The 23,655-nt window shown below is 64.1% G+C and overlaps 3 protein-coding genes across 8 annotated transcripts; all 3 read right to left on the bottom strand.

Moving 5' to 3' along the window:
- Positions 1 to 182: 182 nt before the first annotated feature.
- Positions 183 to 2,795, bottom strand: LOC126041058 (lysosomal acid glucosylceramidase-like). The gene is made up of 10 exons (XM_049806275.1): positions 2,729 to 2,795; positions 2,392 to 2,583; positions 2,157 to 2,303; positions 1,848 to 1,981; positions 1,495 to 1,667; positions 1,155 to 1,392; positions 842 to 1,066; positions 598 to 761; positions 370 to 495; positions 183 to 291 (listed from the first exon to the last, which is right to left on the bottom strand). The coding sequence occupies exons 1-10, from the start codon at positions 2,793 to 2,795 to the stop codon at positions 183 to 185; spliced, it is 1,575 nt and encodes a 524-aa protein (XP_049662232.1).
- Positions 2,796 to 6,195: 3,400 nt separating this feature from the next.
- Positions 6,196 to 17,200, bottom strand: LOC126041057 (lysosomal acid glucosylceramidase-like). Of its 2 annotated transcripts, none has more exons than XM_049806273.1 (10): positions 9,660 to 9,948; positions 9,241 to 9,432; positions 9,012 to 9,158; positions 8,743 to 8,876; positions 8,226 to 8,398; positions 7,878 to 8,112; positions 6,821 to 7,045; positions 6,580 to 6,743; positions 6,377 to 6,502; positions 6,196 to 6,301 (listed from the first exon to the last, which is right to left on the bottom strand). In XM_049806273.1, the coding sequence occupies exons 1-10, from the start codon at positions 9,946 to 9,948 to the stop codon at positions 6,196 to 6,198; spliced, it is 1,791 nt and encodes a 596-aa protein (XP_049662230.1). The 2 variants fall into 2 exon arrangements, with proteins under 2 accessions (XP_049662230.1, XP_049662231.1); XM_049806274.1 differs by lacking the exons at positions 6,196 to 6,301; positions 6,377 to 6,502; positions 6,580 to 6,743; ... (5 more) ...; positions 9,241 to 9,432; positions 9,660 to 9,948 and adding exons at positions 13,703 to 14,117; positions 14,229 to 14,354; positions 14,515 to 14,678; ... (5 more) ...; positions 16,258 to 16,449; positions 16,635 to 17,200.
- Positions 17,201 to 17,474: 274 nt separating this feature from the next.
- On the bottom strand, positions 17,475 to 23,630 carry ENTREP3 (endosomal transmembrane epsin interactor 3). 5 transcript variants are annotated; one of them, XM_049806585.1, is made up of 12 exons: positions 22,561 to 23,630; positions 21,823 to 21,895; positions 21,547 to 21,695; positions 21,231 to 21,356; positions 21,030 to 21,137; positions 20,669 to 20,829; positions 20,448 to 20,547; positions 20,279 to 20,363; positions 19,597 to 20,172; positions 19,248 to 19,313; positions 18,766 to 19,028; positions 17,475 to 18,162 (listed from the first exon to the last, which is right to left on the bottom strand). In XM_049806585.1, exons 1-12 carry the CDS (start codon positions 22,777 to 22,779, stop codon positions 17,992 to 17,994), a joined length of 2,097 nt encoding a protein of 698 aa, XP_049662542.1. In that variant the 5' UTR covers positions 22,780 to 23,630; the 3' UTR covers positions 17,475 to 17,991. The 5 variants fall into 5 exon arrangements, with proteins under 5 accessions (XP_049662542.1, XP_049662541.1, XP_049662544.1 ...); XM_049806584.1 differs by having other exon boundaries at positions 19,248 to 19,316; XM_049806587.1 differs by having other exon boundaries at positions 19,248 to 19,316; positions 21,547 to 21,657; positions 21,823 to 21,879; positions 22,561 to 23,171.
- Positions 23,631 to 23,655: the final 25 nt, after the last annotated feature.

The raw sequence follows: 23,655 nt of genomic DNA on the forward strand, positions 1-23,655 counted from the left end.
GTTTATTTTATGAAAACATGTAGACAAGAGCAGGCATTGCAGCCCTCAGATCAAACAGGTCCACTGGGGTGTCATGGGGCTGTGCCGCAGCCCCAGCTCCGTGCAGGGGCCCATCCCCAAGCCCTCCACCAGCACCGCGCTCCCGGTGCCAGCACCTCTCTCCTCTGCCAGCCACGGCCGCACTAGGCTGGTTGCTTCCACAGGAATGTCTGGATAGAGTCACCAGGAGCCATGGCCTCAATGAAGCCAACTTGTGGGTCAGAGATCCCGAAGGACACATCCACGGGGAAGCTGTGGGGATGCGAGAGGGGATGCAGGTCAGAAGGGGCAGCTGGGCTTTGAGCTGGGGCACAGGGCTGAGCTACTCACCGGTTCAAGACCACCAGGACGATGGCGCCGTCGGGGCGCAGGAAAGCCGAGTGCTCTAGCTCACACTGGCGGCACTTCTTGGACACAGCCAGCCCCATGCGCTGTGAGCCCTCGGGAATGAACTTGCTGCAGGGACAAGCAGGGCCTGAGCGCAGGGCCTGGAATGGTGGCTAGAGCTGGCAGCAGGAGCCAGCAGCCCCTTATCAGCCACCCCCGGCCCCAACCCACCTGAAGTGTCCCAGGTGGTAGAACATGGGCTGCTTGTAGAAGACATCCTTGCTGCTGTCCACGATGATGGGGCTGTCCACGTAGTTCTTGCTCCAGTTGGGACCCCCCTCCAGGTTCAGGGCCAGGTTCCAGTCGGTCCAGCCCGTCACATAGTTGTTGAGGTTCTGCGGGGCAGGTGATGGTGCTGAGCCGTGGGTGGGCGCAGGGGGTGGCCAGCATGTCAACAGCCCCTGCCGTGCCCTACCGTCAGGATGCTGTGACTATACTTGCTCCCACGGTCCCAGCCACCCAGCACCACCCTGGGCTCCCAGAAGTAGGAGCCGGTGGAGGCCTCTGTGGAGAGGAGGAAATAGTCCGGGAAGAGGTGATGGGTGATGGAGAGCGTGAGGTCGATGGGCGCCAGGAAGTCCAGGTACCAGTGGATGCCAATGCCGCTGATGTAGCTGGCAGCCACAGGGTCTTTGAGAACCTGGCAGGAGAAAGGCACAGGGCTGGGAGAGCTGCCGTGGGGCCAGGATAGCTGCCGTGGAGCCAGAAGAACCACCATGGGGACTCACCACCTGGGCCCAGTAGGGCAGCATCACCCTCTGGTCATCCAGGATGATGAGCTGGACATCATGGTGGGAGCTGTTGGCCAGCGCGGGGCCCAGGTCCTGTGCAATGAAGTCCCGCTGGTGCTCAGGGGAGAAGCCCAGGCACTGGAAGGGGTAGAAGACAATCTCACCGGCCGTGGGCTCGTTCCCTGCCGTCACTGCCCAGAAGGTCAAGTTGTGCTTGGCGTATTCGTCCAGGAACCTGGGCGTGGGGGCAGTTGGTGAATAGCCCCGGCACGGCAGCCCCAGCCCCACCTCTGGGCATGGTGACCCCGGTGCCCACTGCACTCTCACGGCCCCTCACCGGATGAAATACTTGGCCCAGGCCTGGTGGTACTTGTCCCCAGGGCTGCCCTTCAGTGTCCCCCTCCCTGTCATCGCACCATTTGTCTTCATCCAGACCGGGGAGGTCCAGGGGCTGGCGTACAGTGACAACGGCCGCTTGGCCACCGCCTGGGCTGCCTGGAGGGTGGGGATCTGGGGAGAACCAGGATGGCAGTGAGCTCTCCGAGTCTGCCCCAGCACTGTCATTGCAGGTGGCAGGATGAGTCCTCTCCCTCCCCATCAGCAGGAAGATGCTTCCCTTCCCCATCCCATCTCATCCTGTTCCACCCAGGCTGCAGCCACGGCACCTTGGGTTCACCCTGTAGGACTCACCTTCATCTGTGTGTCCTCCTCTGTCAGGTTGAAGTGCTTCAGCTCGAAGTCGCCCTCCACATCAGCATAGGTGTACAGGCGGATGGAGAAGTCGGTGCTGGCCATGGGGACACGCACAAGGTTGTACTCAATGCCTGGGGACAGAGAGGGTGGTGATGGGCATCTCTGGGGTGTATTCAGGGGATGCAGCCCCCTGGCTTCCAGCAGTCTCCCAGCCCTTTGGCATGAGTCTCAGCAGCCAACCCCCAGCAGGGAAGGCTGGACAGAATGGCTCTGCCACCCAGCAGCATCGCTCTGCCCCAGGCTCACCTTCCTCAGAGAAATAGGAGCGGAGCAGGTGGTTCTGGGCATCCTTGGACAAAGACTGGATGTTGATGGCAGCTGAATCTGTGACAGACCCACCAAAACCCTTCACCTTCTGGTACCGCTGTGCCATGTCCAGGGTGAGATGGAACTCTGTGGGAGACAAACATCATTGCAGCTGCTGTGTACAGACAGACTCCGTTCCCTGGTGCTCAGGCAAGCATCCAGCTGCAGCGGGTACCTGGGGTCTTGGCATTGCGCTGGAAGCTCCCCTCGCTGCGCTCCAGCCGCTTGCCAGCCTTGCTGCTCTCATACTTGACATAGGTGCCCAGGGCTGGCAGGACCACGGGGTCCAGCGTGTCACAGTATGTGGCACTGCAGGCGCACACCAGTGAGCCGTGACCAAAGTCCTTGGCATCGCAGGGCCGGCTGCCTGCAGCAGGAGAAACTGGGCAGGCACAGAGGTCTGCGGCAGGAGCCACACTCCAACCCACCATGGACACCGAACCCACGGCTTTGGTGCCCCAAACCACTGACCTCTGCAGCCCTCTGCTCGGGGACACGGCGCCAGCACTTACCTGCTGCTCGCAATGCTGCCTGCACCAGCAGGAGCCAGCCCAGGACGCTGGCACACCCAGGCCCCATGGCACCTCTGCTGCAGCACGGCTTGGACAGATGCTGACGGCAAGCACCAGGGCTGGGAGCGGGGCAGCAGGTGTCAGCAACCAGCTCCTCTTGCCCTGTCCCAGCCCTGCACAGGGACAGAGACACAGGGCAGGGACAGCCCCAGCATCCCCCTGCCTGGGAGCCTTGGGGACCACGAGCACCCCCCTGCCACCTTGCCCACTCCCCACAGCCTCAGCCCAGCACTCACCTTCCCTCCTGCCCCGCTGGTGCCCATGGACAGCTCTGGCTGGATCCCAGCCCAGGGTGCAGCCCCCCGGGTGTGTGCCGCCCCACACCCACCGGCGTTGCCAGCCTCCCACGCCGACTGTACCAGCAGCTTGGTTCCCTCCCATCACCTCCCTCCTACTCCTCCCTCCTTGCTTGTCCCACGGCTGTGTCATGCCATGCCATGCCATGCCATGCTGTTCCATGCATCCCCTGTGCCTCCCAAGCCACAGCCAGGAGGAAACAGCTCCATGCTCTCAACCCCACAAGTGTGGCAGCAGGGACTTGCCCATCCAGAGCTACCTGGGGCTCAAGCCCCCAGTGCAGAGGGGTTCCACATTTCCCTGCTCTCTGCAGGTGCTCCCACCCTGCCCTGTCCTTCCCACGATGCTGGGCAAGGAGCTTCTCGACAAGGGCACGGGAGGAGCCACCTCTGCGCCTCGGGACCCTGATGCCAGCCTGCTGCCCCTGGGCAGGGCAAGGCGAGGGTGGGATGGCACCAGCTCGCTGCTCCCTGAGACTGTGCAGGATGGGGACCCAGGGCCAGGTGGGCTGTCCCACAGCCATCACCTCCTGCTCCCTGCCTGGGACTGATGCCCAGTGCCATGGGCATGGCCTCATCATGGTCCTGCTGTCTGGGGCCATCCCCATCCCCACCAGCTGATGAAGCTGCTCTGGACCGAGAGTGCTCACCTGCTGCCAGAAAACCCTCTTGCCGCGTCTCTGCTGGGCGTGGGACCAGAAAGCAGGACCTGCTTTCTGGCTGTGCGTGGTAGGAGGTGACAGCATCTGGTGGAGCAGGAAAGGTGAGTCTGGGAGAGGACGGCTCATGGGACTTTGTGCATATGAAGAGAAACCCGTGGATGATTTTGCAACCTTGCTCCAATGAGAGCTTTCAACACTTACCACAGCATTTGCAAAGCTCTCCTAAAACCTGTCCCAGTGTCCAGAGGGAAGCTGGTGGGGGGGCGGGGCAGGATGCCCACCAGCCCCCCAAGTGCTTCTATTGCCCCAGACAAGACCCCCTGCCTGCAGCCACCTCTGCCTAGCCCCAGCACAATGCTCCCCTTGCAAAGGGTCCCAAAAAAGCAGCCTTTTCTCCCCAGGACACCCTCAGGCACAGTAGGGCTGGCCATGCCCACCCAGGTGTCCCTGCTGGGGTCAGGCAGCTGCTGGGCCTCAAGTCCCACCTGGCAGCAGCTTGGCTTTGCCACAGGCATGGGCTTGCTGTCTGCAGCCAGTGCTGCAGCCACAACCCGTGCCCTGCTTATGGCTGCACCAGCAACTTTCCTGGCGTGGGCAGGGGTTCTGCCGAGGCTGGGGGCAATCCCACGAGCAGCCAGCCACGGCAAGGACGACTACACCCCACTCCTCGCTGCCCAGCTCAGAAGGCGATGGGTGCAGTGGGAGGCTGCAGGTGCTGCCTGTCAGGGCACCCGCTCACCACTGCCGTGGGGCTGTGCCCCCCCACATCTGAGCCCCATGCCCGCAGCCAGGCTGGGTGGAGCAGGCTGCAGCAGTTTATCATCTGCAAAACAAGCCTGGGCTCCGCACCTTCTAATTTGGGATCCTTCCTAATTGCAGGCACCTGCCCATCAGGAGAAACAGGAGTGGGGCAGAGCTACAGGAGAGGCAGCATCTGCCCACCCTGGCCCCAGCATTCCCCTGATGTCACTCATGCAGGTGGCCAGGGAGGCAGCCCCTCACCTGGGGACTGCTCTTCCTGCTGCAGCCAGAGCAAGGACCCCCCCCAGCATCGGCTGTGGCCAGCAGGGACGATGGAGGTGATTCCTCCAGCCTCACCCTGGCTCCTCACACCCACCACTGAGGATGTTGCGTCCCTCAGTTTCCCCGTCAGCTTTTCGGCATGGAGGGAAGGTACAGCCCTGCGACAGATGCGTTTCCAGATGGCCAGGGAGCACAGAGCCCGCCTGGAGGGGCTGTGCCAAAGCATTTCCCTGCACACACGTCCCTGAGCACTGCTGAACATCTGGGGGTGCGGGGGCTCTGTATGTGCCTTCCCTGCATGGCAGAGCTTTGATGTACTTTGAGAAGTGCAGGCAGCCCAGCTGCCGTTTGGGCAGGCGCTACCCAGGAACATCAATAAAAGTGCAGAACGGGCAGATGTGCTCCATGAATGGGGTCGAGACAGAGCCCAGTGCTACCTTCATGCCACGCTTCAAGAAAACAGTTGTTAAACCTATTTTTTTTTTTCCCTTTTTCCCCAACATCAGCAACTTCACAACTCACGCACAAGGGGAGGTAGCCAAGGACTGCTCTGGCTTTCTCATTCCAGGACTTCAAAGATGCTGGTAACGTTCCTAAAGGCTGGAGCAAGCAAATACTGTAACTGGTATTTAAAGAGAGCAAATAGGATGGCCAGGTAATTGCGGGCTGCCAGCTCAATGTTAGCCACGGACAGAATAGAGGGGAGTCTGTCCGGAGGCCACACCAGTGGAGGGTGGCTGGATGCAGCCAGCAGTGTGAGGCCTGGAGGGGATGGCATCAACCTAATTTGTCTGTGAGGTTTAGTGGATGGGGACATTGATGTAATTTACTCAGCCTTTTCTACAGTGTCTGCTCTAGTGCAGCAGGATATTTTGATTAAAAAAAAAAGTAGGCTGGGGAAAACCAACAGCACATATGAAACGAATCAAGAGCTGGCAAGCAGCTGAGGCTCCAGCTGCAGCGATAAACAAGGCAGCCACATGCGGGCCACGGGGACGAAGCCCTTCGGGGGCACCCCTCGCCCTTTGCCGCCTCTCTGAGGAAAACCGAGTAATTTCTGAGAGCGTAAAGGAAACACTGACGGGACGACGCATACCGGAGGGAGCACGTCATGGCTTTACTTGGCGCATGAGACACACGCGAAGGTTTCAAGGGAGCCACGTGTGAAAATGTGGTCCAGGAGGCAGAGCAGCAGGAGCTTTCCGGGGGCTGGGGGGTGCCAGGGAGGGAAGGGGGAGGCTGGGAAGCACCAGAAGCAGCAGCCATGGTGACACCCCAGTGCCGGTGAGACCCTGGTCCCTCTCGCACCCCCAGCAGCAGGTCACCACCCTCTTCCACCATTGAAGGATGCTGGGAAGGGTGGGGGAAAACCTGACACCCGGAGACCCCCAGCCACTCGGCACCATCCCCAGCACTGCCCTGGCCATCACTGCTGGCGCCACAGGTAGGTCTGGATGGAGTTGGCTGGAGCCACAGTCTTGATGAAACCAACGGCAGGGTCTCGGATCCCGAACGGCACATCCCAGCCAAACCTGGGGGGTAAGAGGGGTTGAGCAGGTTGTCACGGCCGGGGCTGAGCATCCCCTCGCCAGGGCTGACATGCTGACCTGTTAAGGACCACCAGGACAAGAGCCCTGTCGGGGCGCAGGATGGCCACGTGCTCCAGCTGACAGGAGCGATATCGGTGGCTGATGTGTAGCCCCACACGCTGCGAGCCCTCGGGGATGAACTTGCTGCAGGGAGAGGAGCAGGAGAGGGATCATGCCTCCAGTCTCAGGCTGGTGGCAGCACCTGAGCCCCCCTGCCCCACCTGAAGTGCCCCAGGTGGTAGAACATGGGCTGCTTGTAGAAGACATTCTTGCTGCTGTCCACAATGATGGGGCTGTCCACATAGTTCTTGACCCAGTTGGGGCCCCCCTCTAGGTCCAGGGCCAGGTTCCAGTCGGTCCAGCCGGCCACAAAGTGGTTCAGTACCTGAGCAGATGGGGAAGGGGCTGAGCAGGGCTCAGCCAGGCCCCCAGCCCCAGGCACGCAGCGCTGGGGGGCCGTACCGTCAGGATGCTGTGGCTGTAGTGGTTCCCTCGCTCCCAGCAGCCCAGGGACACAGAGAACCGGGTGGTGAGGAAGCCACTGCAGGCCTCCGTGTAGAGGAGAAAATGGTCAGGAAAGAGCTTGTGGGTTGCCTCCAGGCTGCAGCTGGCTGGGACGAGGCCATCCAGGTACCAGTGAACCCCCACGCCAGCAACATAGCGGGCAGCGGTGGCATTGCCCAGGACCTGGAGGGGAGAAGAGGACATGCCTTGCACCAGGGCCACCAGTGCTCTGAGCCCCATGGGGATGGACGCACAGACCCCGCACACCAGCAGGGTCTTTCAGGGCCACCTGCCCCCACTCTTGTCCCCTCCTGCAGGACCGCAGGCTCCTGCGCTTGCAGCCACCTCCCTTCAGCACCTGCACCCCATGCAGCAAGCCACGAGCAACCACCCGACGTGGCTCCAGCACCCCACTGGATACAGAGCAATGGGTGTGTGGGGACAGACGTGCCCCTTGGTGGGCTCCTCAACCCCTGCATGGCTCCTGCTGCTGCCTAGTCCTCTGCATCCTGCACCCCGCCCCGGTGCGATCTTGCATCACTGCCCTGCCTAGTCCCCAGGCACTGCTGGTTCAAGGTGAGGGAGGGATGTGCTGTGCCCTCCCCTGCAGCTCCAGCCTCACTTGAGGCAGGGGCAGGAGCATGTTTTCTTTTCTTTTAGTTTAAGGTAATTCCCACAAACAGCTCTTCAGCATTGTGAAGGGTAAGCTAAATCAGCCAAAATTCTGCCTGGAGAAGGTGCTAGCATGCCAGCAGCACCTCTCCATGCCATGCTGCAGGAATCCAGGATGCAGATGCCACCTTCCATCCCTGCTTCAGCCAGACACACGTGGAGGCGGTTGCTACTGAATTAGCCACCTTCAGCTCCTTCTTTGGCAGACCCAGTTTGCCTACTGCTCTGTCTAAGGCTCAGAGCGGCTGCTGGCTTAATTTTCAGCTAAAACCCAAGGCTTGGGTGGGACATGGAGTGGAGGGAGAAGAAGGAGCCAGGCAAAGTGGCAGGCTTTGCTCTTCACCGCTTTGGCCCAGCGCAGGAGATGGAGGCGCTGGTCGTCCAGGATCATGAGCTGGGTGCGGTGGGGGCTGCGGGCCAGCGCGGGGCCCAGGTCACGGATGATGAAGTCCCGCTGCTGTGCGGCAGTGAAGACGATGGTGGGGAACTGGGGGGGCGCAAGGAGTGCTGCAAGTGGCTCGTTCTGTGCTGTCATTGCCCAGAAGGTCAGGTTGTGTTTGGCGTATTCATCCAGGAACCTGGCATATGGAAGGGGGGGGCAGCATCAGCCACGCCTGCCCACCCTAACCCACTCCCCAATCCCCCCCAGGCCTCTGTGGTCCTCAAGCATCCCAGCCCTGGGGAACGATACTTGATGAAGTAGTTGGCCCAGGTCTTGTGGTACTTGTCCCCTGCCTGCCCCTTCAGCGTGCCCTTCCCACGGATGTCCCCGTTACTCTTCATCCAGGCTGGGGAGGTCCAGGGGCTGGCATACAGTGACAGCAGCCGCCTGCTCATGGCTGAGGCTCGATGCAGGAGAGGGATCTGCAGGAGGGGGCAGAGGGTCCGGCTCAGCTCCAGCTGCAGCCTGCCAAAACTACGTGGCCCAGCATGGGAGGAAGGGGAGCACTCAAGGCACCTCTGTAGGGAATGGCAGCCTGTGAGCACCACCCCATGGCATGGTGTCCTGGCTCTGCACCCTGCCAGTGCCAGCCAGGATGTGCCAGGACATGCCCCAGAGGAGGTGCCAGCTCTCACAGGCTGTCCTCACGCACCCTGCCACTGTGCATGGGGCTCAGCAGCACCTGGTCACCGGGGTCCCAGCACACGTAGGAACCCTGGCAGGAGAGGGGGACAAGGTGCCAATGGCAGTGGCTTCAGCCTCCCACCTTCATCTTCACGTCCTCCTCGGCCAGTCGGAAGTGCTTCAGCTCGTAGTCGTGGGGGATGTCGTCGTAGCTGTAGGGGCGCACGGAGAAGTCGCTGCAAGCCATGGGGAGCCGGATGAGGTTGTACTCAATTCCTGCGGAACAGGAAAGGCATCAAGCAGCACCAGAGCAGGCACCCAGGTGATGGGCATCCTTGCAGTGGGGACAGGCACAGCTGCCTCCAGGGACCCCAGGAGCCACCTCACTCTGCCAGTACCCTCACTGCTCACCACTCTCGGAGAAGTATGAGCGCAGCAGGTTGTCCTGGGCGGGCTGCGACAGCCCCAGGATGTTCAGGGCAGCAGCATCAGAGAGGGACCCGCCGAAGCCCTTCACGTGCTGGTACAGTGTGGAGATGTTGAGCGTCAGCAGCAGCTCTACGAGGGAGACCTCAGCTCAGTTTACAGTGCCTGGGGGTCCTGTGGTGGCACCCGTCACCTGCCCAGCTGCAGCAGGTACCTGGGGTGTGCAGGCTGCTCTGGAAGGTCCCCTCGCTGCGCTCCAGCCGCTTGCCAGCCTTGCTGCTCTCATACTTGACGTAGGTGCCTGGGGCTGGCAGGACCACAGGGTCCAGCGTGTCGCAATACGTGGCGTTGCAGACACACACCATGGCATCACGGCCAAAGTACTTGGGGCTGCAGGGCCGGGCACCTGGGGGGCACGGGCAGGGCAGGGGCAGCTGCCAGCTCAGGGACACGTCCCTGCCAGAGCTCTCCTGCCCACCCTGCGTGCTCCCACTGCCCCGTGCTCCACACCCCATCACCTCCCGGGGCACCCCAGCTCCTGCGCTGCCCCTGAGCTCCTGACCCTGTCCCAGGTCACCCCAGAACCCAAGCCATGCTGTCCTATTGCCAGCCCTGTGATGTCCCTGCACTCACCTGCAGCCTGGGGCACCACCTGCAGCAGCAGCAGCGGCGGTAGCAGCCAGCCCAGAACGCCAACAACCCCCATGGCTCCGGTGGGTCCCGGGGAGCGGAGCCTGCAAGCAGGGGCACCCTCAGCCGAGGCAGGTGCAGGCAGGGATGAAAGGACAGGCTGTGCTCGCTGACGGGATCTGCAGTCTCCTCTGCCCCTGCTCTTTCTTCTGCTGCTGGGGAGCTCCTGCTGCATGCTCTGTCCTCCCACCCACAAAGACCCTTGCCTTACAGGAAGGTGAGGTGGGTCCATCCCTCCCAGGAACACACAGCTCACCAGCCTCTGTCCCAGCTGCTCCCAGACCTGCACTACTGCCAGCCCTCCTCCTCCTCAGGCACCTCCAGCCTCCCCACCTCGCCTTTATGGGGAGTCGCTGCAAGACCTCCCTCTGCAGCACACCCTCTGCCACCCCCACAACTCCTCCTTGCTCTCCTCCTGGCCCATACCTACCACTGGTCTTGGACACGGACCCTCATATGTCTCCTTGCTCTGGGATCTGGAGAACACCAGGTCTCCCTCACCTTCTGCTGCCATGCAAGGGCATCAGCCCCCAGAGGGGAGACAGGGACATCGTGCTGGCAGCTCTGCCTATGCAAAAGGCCCCGCCAGCACAGCGGGGCACAGCATGGGGCAGTCCTGACAACCCACTGCAACACCCTGAAGGAAGAGCTGATTTCTCTTTTGTCAGGCAGGGTCTGGATGAATCCCTGGAAGCACAGCAGAGCCCACGGGCAGGCTGTCCTGCTAATGAGTTCTAACAGCACCTCAGTCTATTTACCCCTGCCCATCACCCCAGTTCCCCCATTCCCCCCTGCTGTGGCCATGCACCCAGCATGGGGAGGGTCCAGGACCCCCCAGGCAAGGATGGCAAACATGGCTGCACGGCCCGGCGCAGCAAAACGACCCACCAGGTGTGGCCACACAGGAGCTGGGACCGCTGCCATGCCCTGCCCAAGCCTTTCCATTGCTCGCCTCACCTCAGCATGCACTATGGAAGGCAGCAGCAGTAGCAGCAAGCTGGCAAGCGCCCCAGCTACTGCAAAGGCAGGGCTGCACTCTGGCCCCTGGCAATGGCAGCCAGGGCTGTGGTGCTGGGCCAGGCCCACAGAGGGGAGCCCAGTGCCCCGACACCGGCTATGCCTGGAGCAGAGCTCTGCTCCTCTGAGCCTGGTGACAAACCACACCGGGAGTGCTCCCTGCTCCTCTGAGAGCAACCTTCCCGGTCCAAAGAGCCAGGGCTGAACTGGGCCAGCTCACCCAGGCACACAGACACTGCCTGGTCCTGGTCACGTCACCCAGGACATGCCCACTCCCATAGACACTCATGGACACACCCATCACTGCGGGGATAGCCTCAGCATCTCTCCGCAGGGGTGGCCCAGGGGGGACAGAGAGCAGCCAGCTCCCAGCCACTGCTCCACCTACTTGAGAGCATCAAACACCAGGGCTCAGAGTTTCCCTCCACAGGGTTAAAATGCGCCGTTAGCTCTCCCTCTCCGGGTGGAGCAGCACTTCATGACTAATTTTCTCCTTTTCTGGCATATCAGATGCAGCTGTGGGGCAAATCAATTCACCAAAGTTCCTCCTACCCTCCAGCACTGCCTGCTTGTTAGTCCCACACCCCACGGGGTGCCTGGACCAGCTGCCACGTGGGAAGGGGCAGACAGGGCTGGGCTGGGCAGCCCCCAGTTAGACTCAGGGGCTAACCGGCAGCCCTGGAAGGAAGCTCCTGGCCCCATCCCTCTGCCCCATGGGTCTTCCACCCCCAGCTGTGACTAACTTGCCAGCCGGCTGCTACACCCAGGCTAATAACCCCAACTTTGGGGAGGGGTTAATAGGGCAGCTCCTGCTGCTCCACAGTGATCACCTGCTTCCTGGCCCACTGCTGGCCACCTGGGGTGCCCTGTATACCCTTTTCCTCTCTGTTTTGGGATCCGGTGCTGCCTGCTGCCTGCCCAGCCACAGCTCCTAGGAGCAAAAACACTGTGGAGGCTGCTGGAGCTCATCCCTATCAACACCGGCTGATAAGAACTTCCTGCTGAGCAGGAAAAGTGAGACCCAGGGGAAGGGCAACGCCTTGGCACAGAGCTGGTGTCACTGGAGATGCTGGGCAGCCCCACCAACTCCTCTCAAAGCCGCTTCTTGCTGATGCTTCCAGCACACAGGGGTTTCTCATGGTGTTTGCAGACCTGCCCTGCAGTGGCCCAAGGAGCCTGGGGGGGTGAATTTTGCCCCTTAGCCAGGCCAGTGGGGATGGGAGTCTGGGAACATGGAGCTGGGACTGAGCTGCCTTTATGGGGAATGCAACTCCAAAAACATCAGTGCCAATGCAGGAGCCAGGCACGCAGAGCCTCAGTGCAGCTTCACTTCAGGCTCCAGGGTCCTGCCAGGCAGCTAGACCTCAGCCCTGAGCGTGCGGAGACCCCGCCCTTGCTGGTGGCCACTGGTTCTAGGCAAACTGCTGGGGGGTCCCGTCCTCCCAGCTGCAGTAGCCACCAGCTGGTGTATGCCCCAAAATGATGTTGAAGAATTCACCCCCTCTTCATTTAACCCAGAGCTAGTTGGTCCTTCAGAGCTTGAGCAGAGCACAGGGACAAGGGCACATGTCCCGGGATGATTCAGCATCCAACCATCAGCTTTTATTATCAGGGCCAGTAAAACGTTAAAGGAAGCTGGTGAGTAACAACCTGGGGAAGAAGCAGCAGGTGGAGGAGCAGTCCTGCACCCGAGCACAGGCATACTGGAAGCAGGATTCTGGGAGCAGGGCTCGCTGTTGCTGTGATCCTGGAGAAATATTTCCCTCTTGTGGACAAACACAAACAGCCTCCGGGCAGGAGTGGGATGCTCCTGCCCCTGTGCACAGCCAGCTCTTCCCAGGACTCGCCCCCACACCCCCCCGCCCCAAGTGTTGTGGGGTCCCAGGGCTCCTGCCCCAGGACAGCATCCCGGTGGAACTGTGGCACAGGATGTGCCAGCTTCTTAGGGTGACCCTGTCACACACTTTACCCACCGCCCTGGGCACTGCCGGAGCTGGCGCTGGGCTGTGCCCAGCCCACGCAGCATCGCTGACAGCATCCCTGGGCCACATCCCGCATGCCTTGACCTGGCTGACCCGGATCGGCCCAGCAACCCTGGCCTCCCTTCCTCACCCTACCTGCAATTGTGACCTCCCTGCCCTAATCCTCTGCTCAGCACACCCTCCAAGCTCCCTCGCTCCTTCCTGGGTGTGCCCACACTTGGCGCCCACTCCCAGCCCATGCCTGCTTGCTCAAGTTGCCCCGGCTCCGTGGCAGGTGCCGAGTCCCTGGTGCACCCTCACAGCCTCCTTGTTGCAGCAGGGACCGCTGTGCCCCTTCCCTGTGGGGGACAGCACACCCCATGGCAGAGTCACTGCAGCCTGGCCAGCAACTTTTCCTGCAAAGCCCCAGGAGAAGCTTGCAGATGCCCTGACTCTATCCACAGCCAGTTCCTACCCTGAACCCACTGTGCTGCAATGCTCCTGGAGCTGGTTCTGCCTCCAGCCCTGACCTCGGGGAGCACCCTGCACCGGGTGAGATGTGATCCACACAGGGCCCCAGCCCAGCATCGGGCTGCGAGTGGCTCCAGCTTGGCAGGAAAAGCACAGAAAGCTGAAGCTTGGCTGCAGTCCCTGCCCACAGCATCCACCAAGGCAGGCGCCCAGGTGCTTCACCCTCACTCCTGCTCCAGGACCCAGAGCATCTGCGATGAGGGTAAGTGCTGCCAGTTCCTAAACCTGCCTGCGAAGGCAGTGGGAGAGCACCTGGGCTCAGTGCACCCCTCTGCCAGGCAGCACACACTTAGAACTGGGAGCAGACTGGTGCCTGGAACACCTCCCCAGCAGGGTAAGCCCTGCTGTGAGTTGCAGGGAGGGAGAGCAGCAGGGTTTGGGGGGCGGGGAGAGCAGCCACCCCAGGTGCTCTGGACTGCTCTTGGGACCCCCACGGGCTCTATGCCCAGGTGGCACCCAGGAGCAAGGGAGGGACCTGAACATTTCTCTTCCAGCTGCAGACATAGAGGCAGAATCAGCATTTAATGTCAGAGCAGCAGAAAACAGCAGTCGCAGCCTGTGCGATCTCCATCTCAAGGGCACCGGTGCTCCCGGCCCTCCTGCATGCGCACAGCGCTCACTGGCCCAGCTCATTCCTCCAGCTCACCCAAGTGCTTGGCTCTGTTGTGGCGCAGACAGTGGTGAGCCGCCTCCTCCATGCTCCCAGGCCCGAGCCCGTGGGCATTGTGGGGCTGCTCTCCTGGCCTGGCTCAGTTTGGCCCTTGGCCAGCCATGGGTGTTCCAGCTCTGTCACTGCCGCTTCCACAGGTAGGTCTGGATGGAGCTGGCTGGAGCCACAGCTGCGATGAGGCCAACCGTATCAGCCAACCCAAAGGTGATGTTCTGCAGGGACCTGGAGGGCAAGGAGCAGCAGGGTCAGACCTGCAGCAGCTCCCGAGCACCAGCAATGCACAAGGCTCAGCAGGATGGGTCCCATGCTCGCAGGTTGGGCTGCATCACTCACCGGTTCAGAACCACCACCACCACGGCGCCATCGGGGCGCAGGAAAGCCGTGTACTCCAGGTCCACCTTCTTGGACTCTTTGGAGGCAATGAGCCCCACGCGCTGGGAGCCCTCAGGGATGAACTTACTGCATGGGCATGAGCAAGAGGCAACCCCAGGAAGGGAGTCAGACCCCAGAAAAGCGCCTCTCCCAACAAACCTGCCCTGCTCCCCTCCTGACAAGCTGCTACTGCAACCACGGAGCTGGAGCCCAGGCAGCTGAGAGTGTGTCGGGGGCCCCAACTCACCTGAAGTGCCCCAGGTGGTAGAACATGGGCTGCTTGTAGAAGATGCCTTCACTGGTGTCCACGATGATGGGGCTGTCTACATAGTTCTTGACCCAGTTGGGGCCCCCCTCCAGGTCCAGGGCCAGGTTCCAGTCAGTCCAGCCAGCCACAAAGTGGTTCAGGTTCTGCAATAGGACAGCCCAGATGTCTGCCCAAGGAGTGGGGTGCTGATGGGAGAGGAAGCGTGCCGGCAGCTCTCTCCAGGGCCCACTCCACAGGGCAATGCGGGGGCCTCACCATCAGGATGCTGTGGCTGTACTGGTTCCCCCGCTCCCAGCAGCCCAGGATCACATCCCTCTCCCAGAAATGGGCCCCGATGCATGCCTCTGTGGCCAGGATGAAGTAGTCGGGGAAGAGCTCGTGAGTGGGCACCACCGTGTCCTGTATGGGACCAATGAAGTCCAGGTACCAGTGGATGCCGATGCCGTGGACATAGCGAGCTGCCTCTTCATCCTCCAGGACCTGGCAAAAAAAAAAGAGTTGGCCACCACCAGGTCCCAGAGGGCAGAGAGCCAGTCAGCCCTCGTGTTGTGGGACGCAGGGGCCAAGCCCTCCGCAGGGATGTGCTGCGCCAGCGGGACTGGGGCTTTGCCCCAACTAGCCACGCTGGTGGACCCCACGCTGCACTCACCACTTTGGCCCAGTGCGGGAGGTGGAGCCGGTTGTCATCCAGGATGATGAGCTGGATGTGGTGGTGGGAGCTGTTGGCCAGAGCAGGGCCCAGGTCCCGTGCAATGAAGTCCCGCTGCTGCTCGGCCGTGAAGCCCAGGCACTGGAAGGGGTAGTTGTTGATCAGCCCGGCCGAAGGCTCGTTCTCCGCCGTCACTGCCCAGAAGGAGAGGTTGTGCTTGGCGTATTCATCTAGGAACCTGGGCACAGGGGAGAGGGGTGATCCATGGGGTCTCAGCCATTGCCGAGGATCCCCTGGGTGTCTCCCTGCGCCCCTTGCCCTAGGCATTCCTTACCGTACAAAGTAGTTGGCCCAGGTCTTGTGGTACTTGTCCCCTGCCTGCCCCTTCAGCGTGCCCTTCCCCACAAAGGACTCACTGGTCTTCATCCAGGTTGGGGAGGTCCAGGGGCTAGCGTACAGTGACAGCGGACGCTTGCTCATGGCCAAGGCTCGGTGCAGGAGGGGGATCTGCAGGAGGGGGCAGAGGGGCTGAGCCCCTGCACCCCCCCGTACCCCCTATCCTACCCCGCTCCCCCCCACCGCTCGCCTTCAGCTTTGTGTCCTCGTCTCGCAGGCTGAAGTGGGTGAGCTCATAGTCAAAGGGAACATCGTCATAGGTGTAGGCATGGAGAGAAAAGTCGCAGCTGGCCATAGGGAGCCGGATGAGGTTGTACTCCAGCCCTGCCAGGCACAGGGGATGGGACAGGCAGAGGTGGGCAGTGGGACAGGAGGTCTCCAAGCCCTGCCAGTGTCCAGGCAGAGGCCTCCAGGGTCCCTGTTACCATCCTTCCTGCCTCCCCCGATGTGCTCACCTTCCTCAGAGAAGTACGAGCGTAGTAGGTGATCCTGGGCTGTTTCTGGCAGAGAAAAGATGTTCATGGCAGCCGCGTCGGTAATGGAGCCACCAAAACCCTTCACCTTCTGGTACCGCTGCGTCGTGTCCACGGCCAGGACAAGATCTGCAGGGAGGGAAGCCAGTGTGATGGTGGGCCACAGGCAGGGTCCGGCCCATCTCTGCCAGCTGCAGCAGGTACCTGGGGCATGCAGGCTGCTCTGGAAGGTCCCCTCGCTGCGCTCCAGCCGCTTGCCAGCCTTGCTGCTCTCATACTTGACGTAGGTGCCCGGGGCTGGCAGGACCACGGGGTCCAGCGTGTCGCAGTACGTGGCGTTGCAGACACACACCATGGCATCACGGCCAAAGTACTTGGGGCTGCAGGGCCGGGCACCTGGGGGGCACAGTCAGGGCAGGGGCAGCTGCCAGCTCAGGGACACGTCCCTGCCAGAGCTCTCCTGCCCACCCTGGGTGCTCCCACTGCCCCGTGCTCCACACCCCATCACCTCCCGGGGCACCCCAGCTCCTGTGCTGCCCCCGGCCCCCCAGACACCCGTACCCCGCTGCCCCCACGCTCACCTGCGGCCCGGTGCACGGCCTGCAGCAGCAGCAGCCAGCCCAGGGCACCAGCAGCCCCCATTGCCCCTCCACGTCCCCCGGCGGGTCCCGGGGTGCAGGGCCCGTGAGCAGCAGCGGCGGCACCGTCAAAGCCTCCCGTCCCGCTGGCACCCCGAGCCGGTCCCGGCCGCGCTGGTTGCCAAGCCACCCCCTCAGCACCAGGCCCGCTGCTGGCTTCGCCTTTAAGGGCACCCGGGCTTCCCGTTCCGCCCACGCCCGGGGCGACGGTGCAGGACCAGGAGCGGCATCGGCTCTGGGCGGGCCGCGCCCGCGCCCGCTGTCTTGCCCAACCGGGGCCCGGCCCTACCCCCGCGACGGTAACGGGGCCGGCGATCTCGGGGGAGCCGCACGGGCGGCGGGGCCGTTCACCGCCCCCCCCACCCCCGGTACCGGGAGTCCCCGGGAGGCGCAGGTGGACACCGGCCGCCGCCCCGCTTAGGCAACGCGCTAACGTCCCCGCTCCGCCCGCCCCCGCGGCCAGCGCCGGTACCGGCTGGGGCCGCCACCGAGGACCCAAGCGGCCGCTGCCCCGCCCCGCCGATCACGTGATCGATCAGCTGACCCGCCCGCCCCGCCCCTTCCCCCGGCGCCACCGGCCCCACGGCCCCGGGCGGGCGGCGACCACATTTATTCGATCTCTAGCGAGGGGCAGCGCGGCTGCGAGCGCCGCGGGACCGGCCCCGCAACGCGTCCCCGGGCGCAGCCGGGCGCAGGCCGTGGCGGGACCGGGCGGGAGACAGGCACGGCCAGGGCCAGGGCCAGGGCAAGGGACTGGGGACCGGGGACCGGGCACGGCCGGGGGGGGGGGCGGGGCGGGACGGGACGGGGCACAGGCACAGCTGGCGCAGGGGACAGGGCAGGGGACAGGCACAGCTGGCATGGGGGACAGGCACAGCCAGCAGAGGGGACAGGCACGGCTGGCACAGGGGACAGGCATGGCCAGCGCAGGGGGGGAACACAGGGCGGGGGACAGGCACAGCCATCCCAGGGTAGAGGCACAGCCGGCACAGGGGACAGGGCAGGGGACAGACACGGCCATCCCAGGGGACAGGCACGGCTGGCACAAGGGACAGAGCAGGGGGGGACAGGCATGGCCGTTTCGGCCCCCCCAGCAGACACTCCAGGGGACCAGCCCCTTGCCCTGGGCCCACCTGGGGAAGGGGCCCAGAAGAGGCCCCAGGGCAGCAGTGCAGGACCCAGCCCCGCAGGGGCAGCAGCAATGTCCAAGCAATGTCCGAGGGCCCTGGCCCAGAGCAGGACCCTCCCTCTCTGCACCAGGAGGGTCCCCACGGAGGCTGTCACAGGTGGGGGTGCGTCGTCAGAGAACGCTCTCCTTGCAGGTCCCACTGAGGCTCCGCGGGTGGCTGCGCTCCAGCCGGCGGGCGGACAGAAGCCGTCGAAGGGATGAGGTGGAGCTCAGATCCCCGCAGCTCTGCAGGTGGATGCCTTCGTGGGGCCGCTCTGCTCCTGGCCAGGCGCTCCAGGGAACCTGCAACCCCATGGGGACAAGCTGCAGCTGCACAGATGGCACCCCTAACCACAGCACCGTGCCCTCACCTGCCCTGCCAGACGGCTGGTGGACCAAGGGCAGCCGGGCAGGCACGCAGGGCGGGAGGACAGAGGTGGCGAGGGATGGCGGAAGTGTGCATCACGCACATATGCTGTCATTAAGGATGGGCTCGTTCCTACTGGGGCCTCCCGAGGCTGCGCAAGGTCTCCAGCTTCCCGTAAGCTGGGGCCGGGATGTCCCAGTAATGGCCTCCAGGCTGTGGTGACTCAGGGGCAAAGCCAAAGCCGTTGTGACATGCACGATTTTCCCACTTGCGGCTACAGTGGGGACTGAGGGGAAGGGGCTGCCATGCCAAGAAGGGCTGGGCAAGGACAGTGCTGCAGGAAGGAGGCTCTGCCTGCAGCTCCTGCCTACAGCTGGGGTGCTGACACCATGGGGTGCATGGCAGGGGGATGGAGACCCTGGAAGGACCAGCGTGGAGGTGCTGGTAGAGACCGCAGGGCAGGAGAGGGTGTGGATGGGGGTCCCTGGGAAAGAGGAGCTGCCCCTGTCCCCTGGGGCACCATGGCTTCTGGCACCCACCTGCTTGTGCCCCTGGGAGCTGTGCCCGGGCACCTCGATGCCCGCTGCTGGGCTACGCTTGGGTCTCTGCAGGAACCTGGCCACCAGCCCACGGGTGCCCCTGCAGACCTTGAGGTCCCCCAGAGAGCGGGTCGTCGTCTTCGACAGCTGCTGCGTCACCTTCTTGGAGGGCAGCAGCTTGCTCTTCCCTGTCGAGCCAGCCCGGAGCAGTGGGGGGGAGTCACAGTGCGAATGGCGGAGCAGGCAGGCGTCTGAGCACAGCCCTGCAGAGACACTACCGTCAGATGCCAGGACACTGCTCCTGACGGGACCTGACCCTGCAGCCCCTGGGATTCCTGCTGTCTCCCCTCCACAGCCGGTGGGAGCGGTACCACCACGGGTCTCCATCATCCCAGCCGCAATGGGGTGAGCCCAATCCCCAAAGGGCTACAGAAACACTCCCCCACCTCTTTGGCTATCCCAGTATATCCCAGTGCTCTGACCTGTATCCGCAGAGGAGTTGGACACGGTGTCCTCCAGTGCTTTGGTATAAAGTACTTCCCTGAAATCTGCTAGGAGCAGAAAGAGCGCTCAGGCTTTGGCAGCACCCCACACTGCTGTGTGGACCCCCAGCACCAGCCCAGACAACACGACCCACCTGGCACCCCCCTCCTCCCAGCCCAGCAGACCCCACCTGCTCCCCCCGTTCTCCTGGCACAACTGCCCACCTCAGACCGGCTCTAATCGCGTCTGGTCACAGAGAAATGCAGCCAAAACCTGCGGTGCATCCCAGCTGCACTGGACAGGCACTGCCGCGCGCACATCCCCATCCCGGCATCTAATGCCACCTACCAGCATGGCTGGCCGTCAGGATGCCAGGGTCACTGTGTGACCTCAAGAGCGGGCGCTGGCTCAGCACCGGGGCCGGGGATGAGGGGCAGGAGGTCTCGCTGTTGCGCCGTGGGTGGCAGAGGCGCCCGGCGTCGGGCCCTGTAGGGCGGCCACCCCCGCGCCCCTGCAGTGAGCCCTTCTCCTTGAGCCGCACCTCGGGGAAGCAGGGGCCAGCGCAGCGGGCCAGCCCCTCCAGGCGATTGCAGCTGTGGGTGACAGCCCCCACCAAGATGCCGTCGTGGCTGGGCTCTGCTGTGGAGCAGGAGTAGGAGCGCTCCCCTCGCACCCGGGGCTGGGGCATCTCCTCGAAGGGCCCCTGCAAGCCCAGCGTGGGGCTGCGCGCGTGGTGGCTGCACTGCACGCAGTCCACACTCAGGCAGTAGTCCGCACGGCTGCGCTGGATGGAGCGGAAGAGGATGTAGTCGACAGAGCGCATGGAGCCCTGTAGCTCCAGCAGACATGAGTCCTCCGAGGGGCTGCTGTCCCCAGGGATGTCCATGATCTCGGACATGATTAGGGACCCGCTGTCCATGGACACTGCAAGGAGCGGAGCGGACGTGAGTAAAGAGCTGCCAGGAAAGGCCCGTCCCCTTTCCATCCAAATGATGCTGCAGCCTGAGGTGCACTGATGGGGCACGCTCACCTTCTCCGCTGAGCACGATGGAGGGGACGCGGTCGCAGGTGCAGGTGTGCGAGCCGTCCATCAGCTGCGAGTCAAACAGGGTGGCCTGTGGGACGACGTGGTCAGGGCACAGGCAGAGCAGAAGCCCAGCCCTGCCTAGCCATTCCCTGCCCGCAGCCCCGTCTCCCACCTGGCTGTCTCCCCGCAGCCCCATCACGGTCTCGTAGGAAGGGGGGAAGTCAGTTGGGTAGAGGGGCACGGGGCTGTCCATGGAGCCATTGTAGGTGATGCTATGGAGGCAAGAGCAGAATAGCCACATCAGGTGGGACAAGCCCTGCTTGGGGGCAAACAGGCCCCCAGCTCCTGCACCACGGTGGCCCTGCTCCACCAGCCTCACTCCCAGCCATGTACCTCTGCGCGTCGGTCTCAGAGCTGCAGGTGTACTCAGGTGGGTAGTAGGGGGGGGGTGGCACCGGGGGCACAAACTCCTCGAAGTCCATCATGCTCTGCAGAAGAGTGTTGGGGGGGGACGTGCATTCCAGCGTCACAGAGCTCGAGCGTTGGGGGACCAGCTGCAGGGAGAGGAGAGGAGAAGAGAGGAGAGGAGAGGAGAGCTGGGACCCCCTGTCCAGAGATCCAGCAAGGGATGCACATCCCAGGCTGTAATCCGCACCTGGCTGAGGCCAGGTCCTGCCCTGGCAACCCAGGGACCCCCAGCCTGGGAGCACTGCTCCCTAGCCCCATCTGCTCCTGGGCCAGGGCTGGGACTCACCACATGGACAATGTCGAGGGAGAAGATCTGGATGCAGCACACAACAGCAGAGAGTGTGCAGATGATGGTGGAGAAGATGGTCAAGCCACAGACGCTGAAGAGGAGGTCCTGGGGAGGAGTGGCGTGAGCCGTGGATGCCCACAGACCATGGTGGGGTGCACAGCCACTCCCCAGGGAGCCCTTGGCCCCCAGGTCCCCCACCTTGAGCGCCACACGGATGCTCCGGCAGTTGGCGTTGGGGAACATGGTCAGCATCTCACTCTGCCGGCTGCAGGATGTGGGATGTGTCTCTGAACGGGCCTGGCAGCAGACACACGAGTCCCTCTCCTGGGGACAAGGAACACTGTGAGGGACCTCTGGATGCTGTGCTCTCCCCCAAGAGCCACTGGCATGTCCAGCCACCAGACATGGTGGCTTCCACAGCTTCCCATGTCTCCGGAGCCCTGCAGCCAGGGACAAAGTGCAGTCGGTTGCCCAGGCACACGGGGGGACTGCAGCAGCCCCTGGCCAGCCTCACCCTCTCGCAGGCCTCCAGGGACTTCACCAGCTGTGCATTCTGGCAGGACAGGATGGACCCAGCAAGGGTCAGCATGACGCCTAGCACCGACAGCAGCGTGAAGAAGGTGATCTGCAGCGGGGAGGAGAGGAGCTGCCAGCCGGGCAGGGCTGTGGAGCAGGGAGCCGATGCACGCGGCTGCGTGTCCAGGGCCACGTGGGGCTGCTCGGCCCCCTCATGCTGCCCTCTCCATCCTGACCCCTCGCCTCTGGAGGGTTGCTCCCGCCCAACACCTACCACCAGGGTGAGTGGCCGCTTCCAGGAGACGATGCCAACGAGCCCAGACAGCGCCAGCTGCAGACACACAAGCCTGGGGGTGAGGATGGGGAGGGGACTGTGCCAGGCAGTGGGGCCCAGAGCAGTCCCTGCCCTTGGGCAGAGCCCCCCAAGCCTTTCAGGCCTGGAGCTGGCCCAGGAGCAGCAGGGCCGTAGGGGCAGTCCCAGTGCCGCAAGCTGGGAGAAACTGCTGATTCAGGGCACTGGAGAGCCTGGGGACTGCAGGCAGCTCTGTGCCGGGCAGCGAACCCAGGCCAGAATCCATGCCGCAGGGTCGCCGCAGGGGACCCAAGGTCTGCCAGGGTCCTGCCCTCACCCCACGTATGCAGCTCGGCACGGGAGCAGGGCAGGGCTACCCGGTCCCCCGCCCTGTTGCCACTGCAGCACCCCATGCATCTCTCCCTGCCTGTGGCTACACAAACCTGCTTAGGGTTTGTCCAGAAGTGTCTCACCTCAACACATACCCTGGATAGTCCCTCGCACTGCTCCGGGGGTCCCCATCCCTCACAGAGTCACCCTGGGGTAACCCTTGGGATTCTCCCACAATGCACTGCAGCAGCCACAGGCAGAGAGTGGGGGAGCAGCGGGGCTACACTCCCCTGGGACCGGCAGCAAATTCAGCATCCAGGGAGCTGTATGGACCCAGCAGAGCAGGTCTCTGCAGGACCCCTCCAAGCACTGCCCCGGCCCCAGACTCACCGAGAAGCCGGCCCAGGACGGGCAGGAGTGCCGGATCTTAGCGGAGGGCGTGATGGTGGCCGCCACCAGGCTGAAGGTGACGATCAAGACGCCCAGGATGACTTGGATGAAGCCCAGCACCAGCAGGATCTGCAGCCAGGTCCGCTGAACGTGGAGGTGGGTGAGGCTGCGAGATGTGCGGCCGGTCAGCGAGCGGCTAGAGTCGCTGGGGGAGGGCATGGCTGCCCCGGGCGGCAAGCGGGGGCAGCCAGACCCGGAGCCCCGGGGCAGCCGGCGGCACGGCGCCAGGACAGGGCCGGCCCGGGGGAAGCAGGAACGGACGCTCTGCGGGAACGGGCCGGGCTCCACCTTTCGCCTCCCGGAGGATGCTGACGGCGGCTCTTCCCTGCCCCCCGGGAGGGGTGCTCGGGGCAGCGCCCACGGCCACACGGGACCGGGGGCCGCCAGAAGCCCCGCGGGGTGTCCTGGGAACGGAACCGGCCTCAGCGGTACCTTCGCATCCCGGCCGGAGAGCCGGCCTAGAGCTCCCGGCCGCAGGCAGAGCGCGGCCCCGGGGCTTCCTCCTCTCTCGCCGTTCCTCGAGCGCCGGACCCCCGCCGGGGGATCATGCCGCCCTGCGGAGGCCGAGAGCCGCCGCCCGGGGCGCGGCGCCCGGGCCAGGCCGCCGGCTCCCGGGGCAGCGCCGGGAGGCGGGACCCGCGGGCCGGGCAGCGGGCGGGGGTCCGGCCGCCGCCCAGGAGCATCCTCCGCGGGCGCAGGGGCCGGGGTCCCGCTGCCAGGAGCGGCCCCGGCCACGGGCCGGTACCGGCGGGCGGCTACCGGCGGGCTCGCTGCCCCGCGCCCCCCAGCCCCAGCCCCGCGCGGAGCGACTGGCGGGGACGCCCGGGCGGCGGGATGCTGCGCGGAGCGCGGCCGAGCATCGCCGCCCGCCCCCGCCGAGCACCCGGCGGCGGTCTCCGGGGATTCCCCGCTCCGCCGGGGCCGCAGCTCGGTGGCCGCGGCTGCGGCAGGAGGCGGGCGGCGGAACGGGCGCGCCCGAGGCGCAGGGCAGCTCCGGGGACGCTCCCGCCGCCGCCCGCACCCCGGCGGCAGCTC

The sequence above is a fragment of the Accipiter gentilis genome, chromosome 7, assembly GCF_929443795.1.
Source record: "Accipiter gentilis chromosome 7, bAccGen1.1, whole genome shotgun sequence".
Lineage (NCBI taxonomy): Eukaryota > Metazoa > Chordata > Aves > Accipitriformes > Accipitridae > Astur > Astur gentilis.

What these genes read in the sequence shown, in the direction of transcription:
- LOC126041058 (XM_049806275.1), bottom strand. Translation starts at nt 2,795, where the DNA reads ATGGGGCCTGGGTGTGCCAGCGTCCTGGGCTGGCTCCTGCTGGTGCAG. An exon ending in TGCCCTACTGGGCCCAGGTG is followed by an intron (nt 1,067 to 1,154) that starts GTGAGTCCCCAT and finishes TTCTCCTGCCAG; the next exon opens with GTTCTCAAAGACCCTGTGGC. An exon ending in GTCCTGGTGGTCTTGAACCG is followed by an intron (nt 292 to 369) that starts GTGAGTAGCTCA and finishes GCATCCCCACAG; the next exon opens with CTTCCCCGTGGATGTGTCCT.
- ENTREP3 (XM_049806584.1), bottom strand. Translation starts at nt 22,779, where the DNA reads ATGCCCTCCCCCAGCGACTCTAGCCGCTCGCTGACCGGCCGCACATCT. An exon ending in GGCTGCGGGGAGACAGCCAG is followed by an intron (nt 20,364 to 20,447) that starts GTGGGAGACGGG and finishes GTCGTCCCACAG; the next exon opens with GCCACCCTGTTTGACTCGCA. An exon ending in CCTGACGGCCAGCCATGCTG is followed by an intron (nt 19,317 to 19,596) that starts GTAGGTGGCATT and finishes TTCTGCTCCTAG; the next exon opens with CAGATTTCAGGGAAGTACTT.
- LOC126041057 (XM_049806273.1), bottom strand. Translation starts at nt 9,948, where the DNA reads ATGGACCCACCTCACCTTCCTGTAAGGCAAGGGTCTTTGTGGGTGGGA. An exon ending in AGGAGGACGTGAAGATGAAG is followed by an intron (nt 8,399 to 8,742) that starts GTGGGAGGCTGA and finishes CCCCTCCTGCAG; the next exon opens with ATCCCTCTCCTGCATCGAGC. An exon ending in TACCACCTGGGGCACTTCAG is followed by an intron (nt 6,503 to 6,579) that starts GTGGGGCAGGGG and finishes CTCTCCCTGCAG; the next exon opens with CAAGTTCATCCCCGAGGGCT.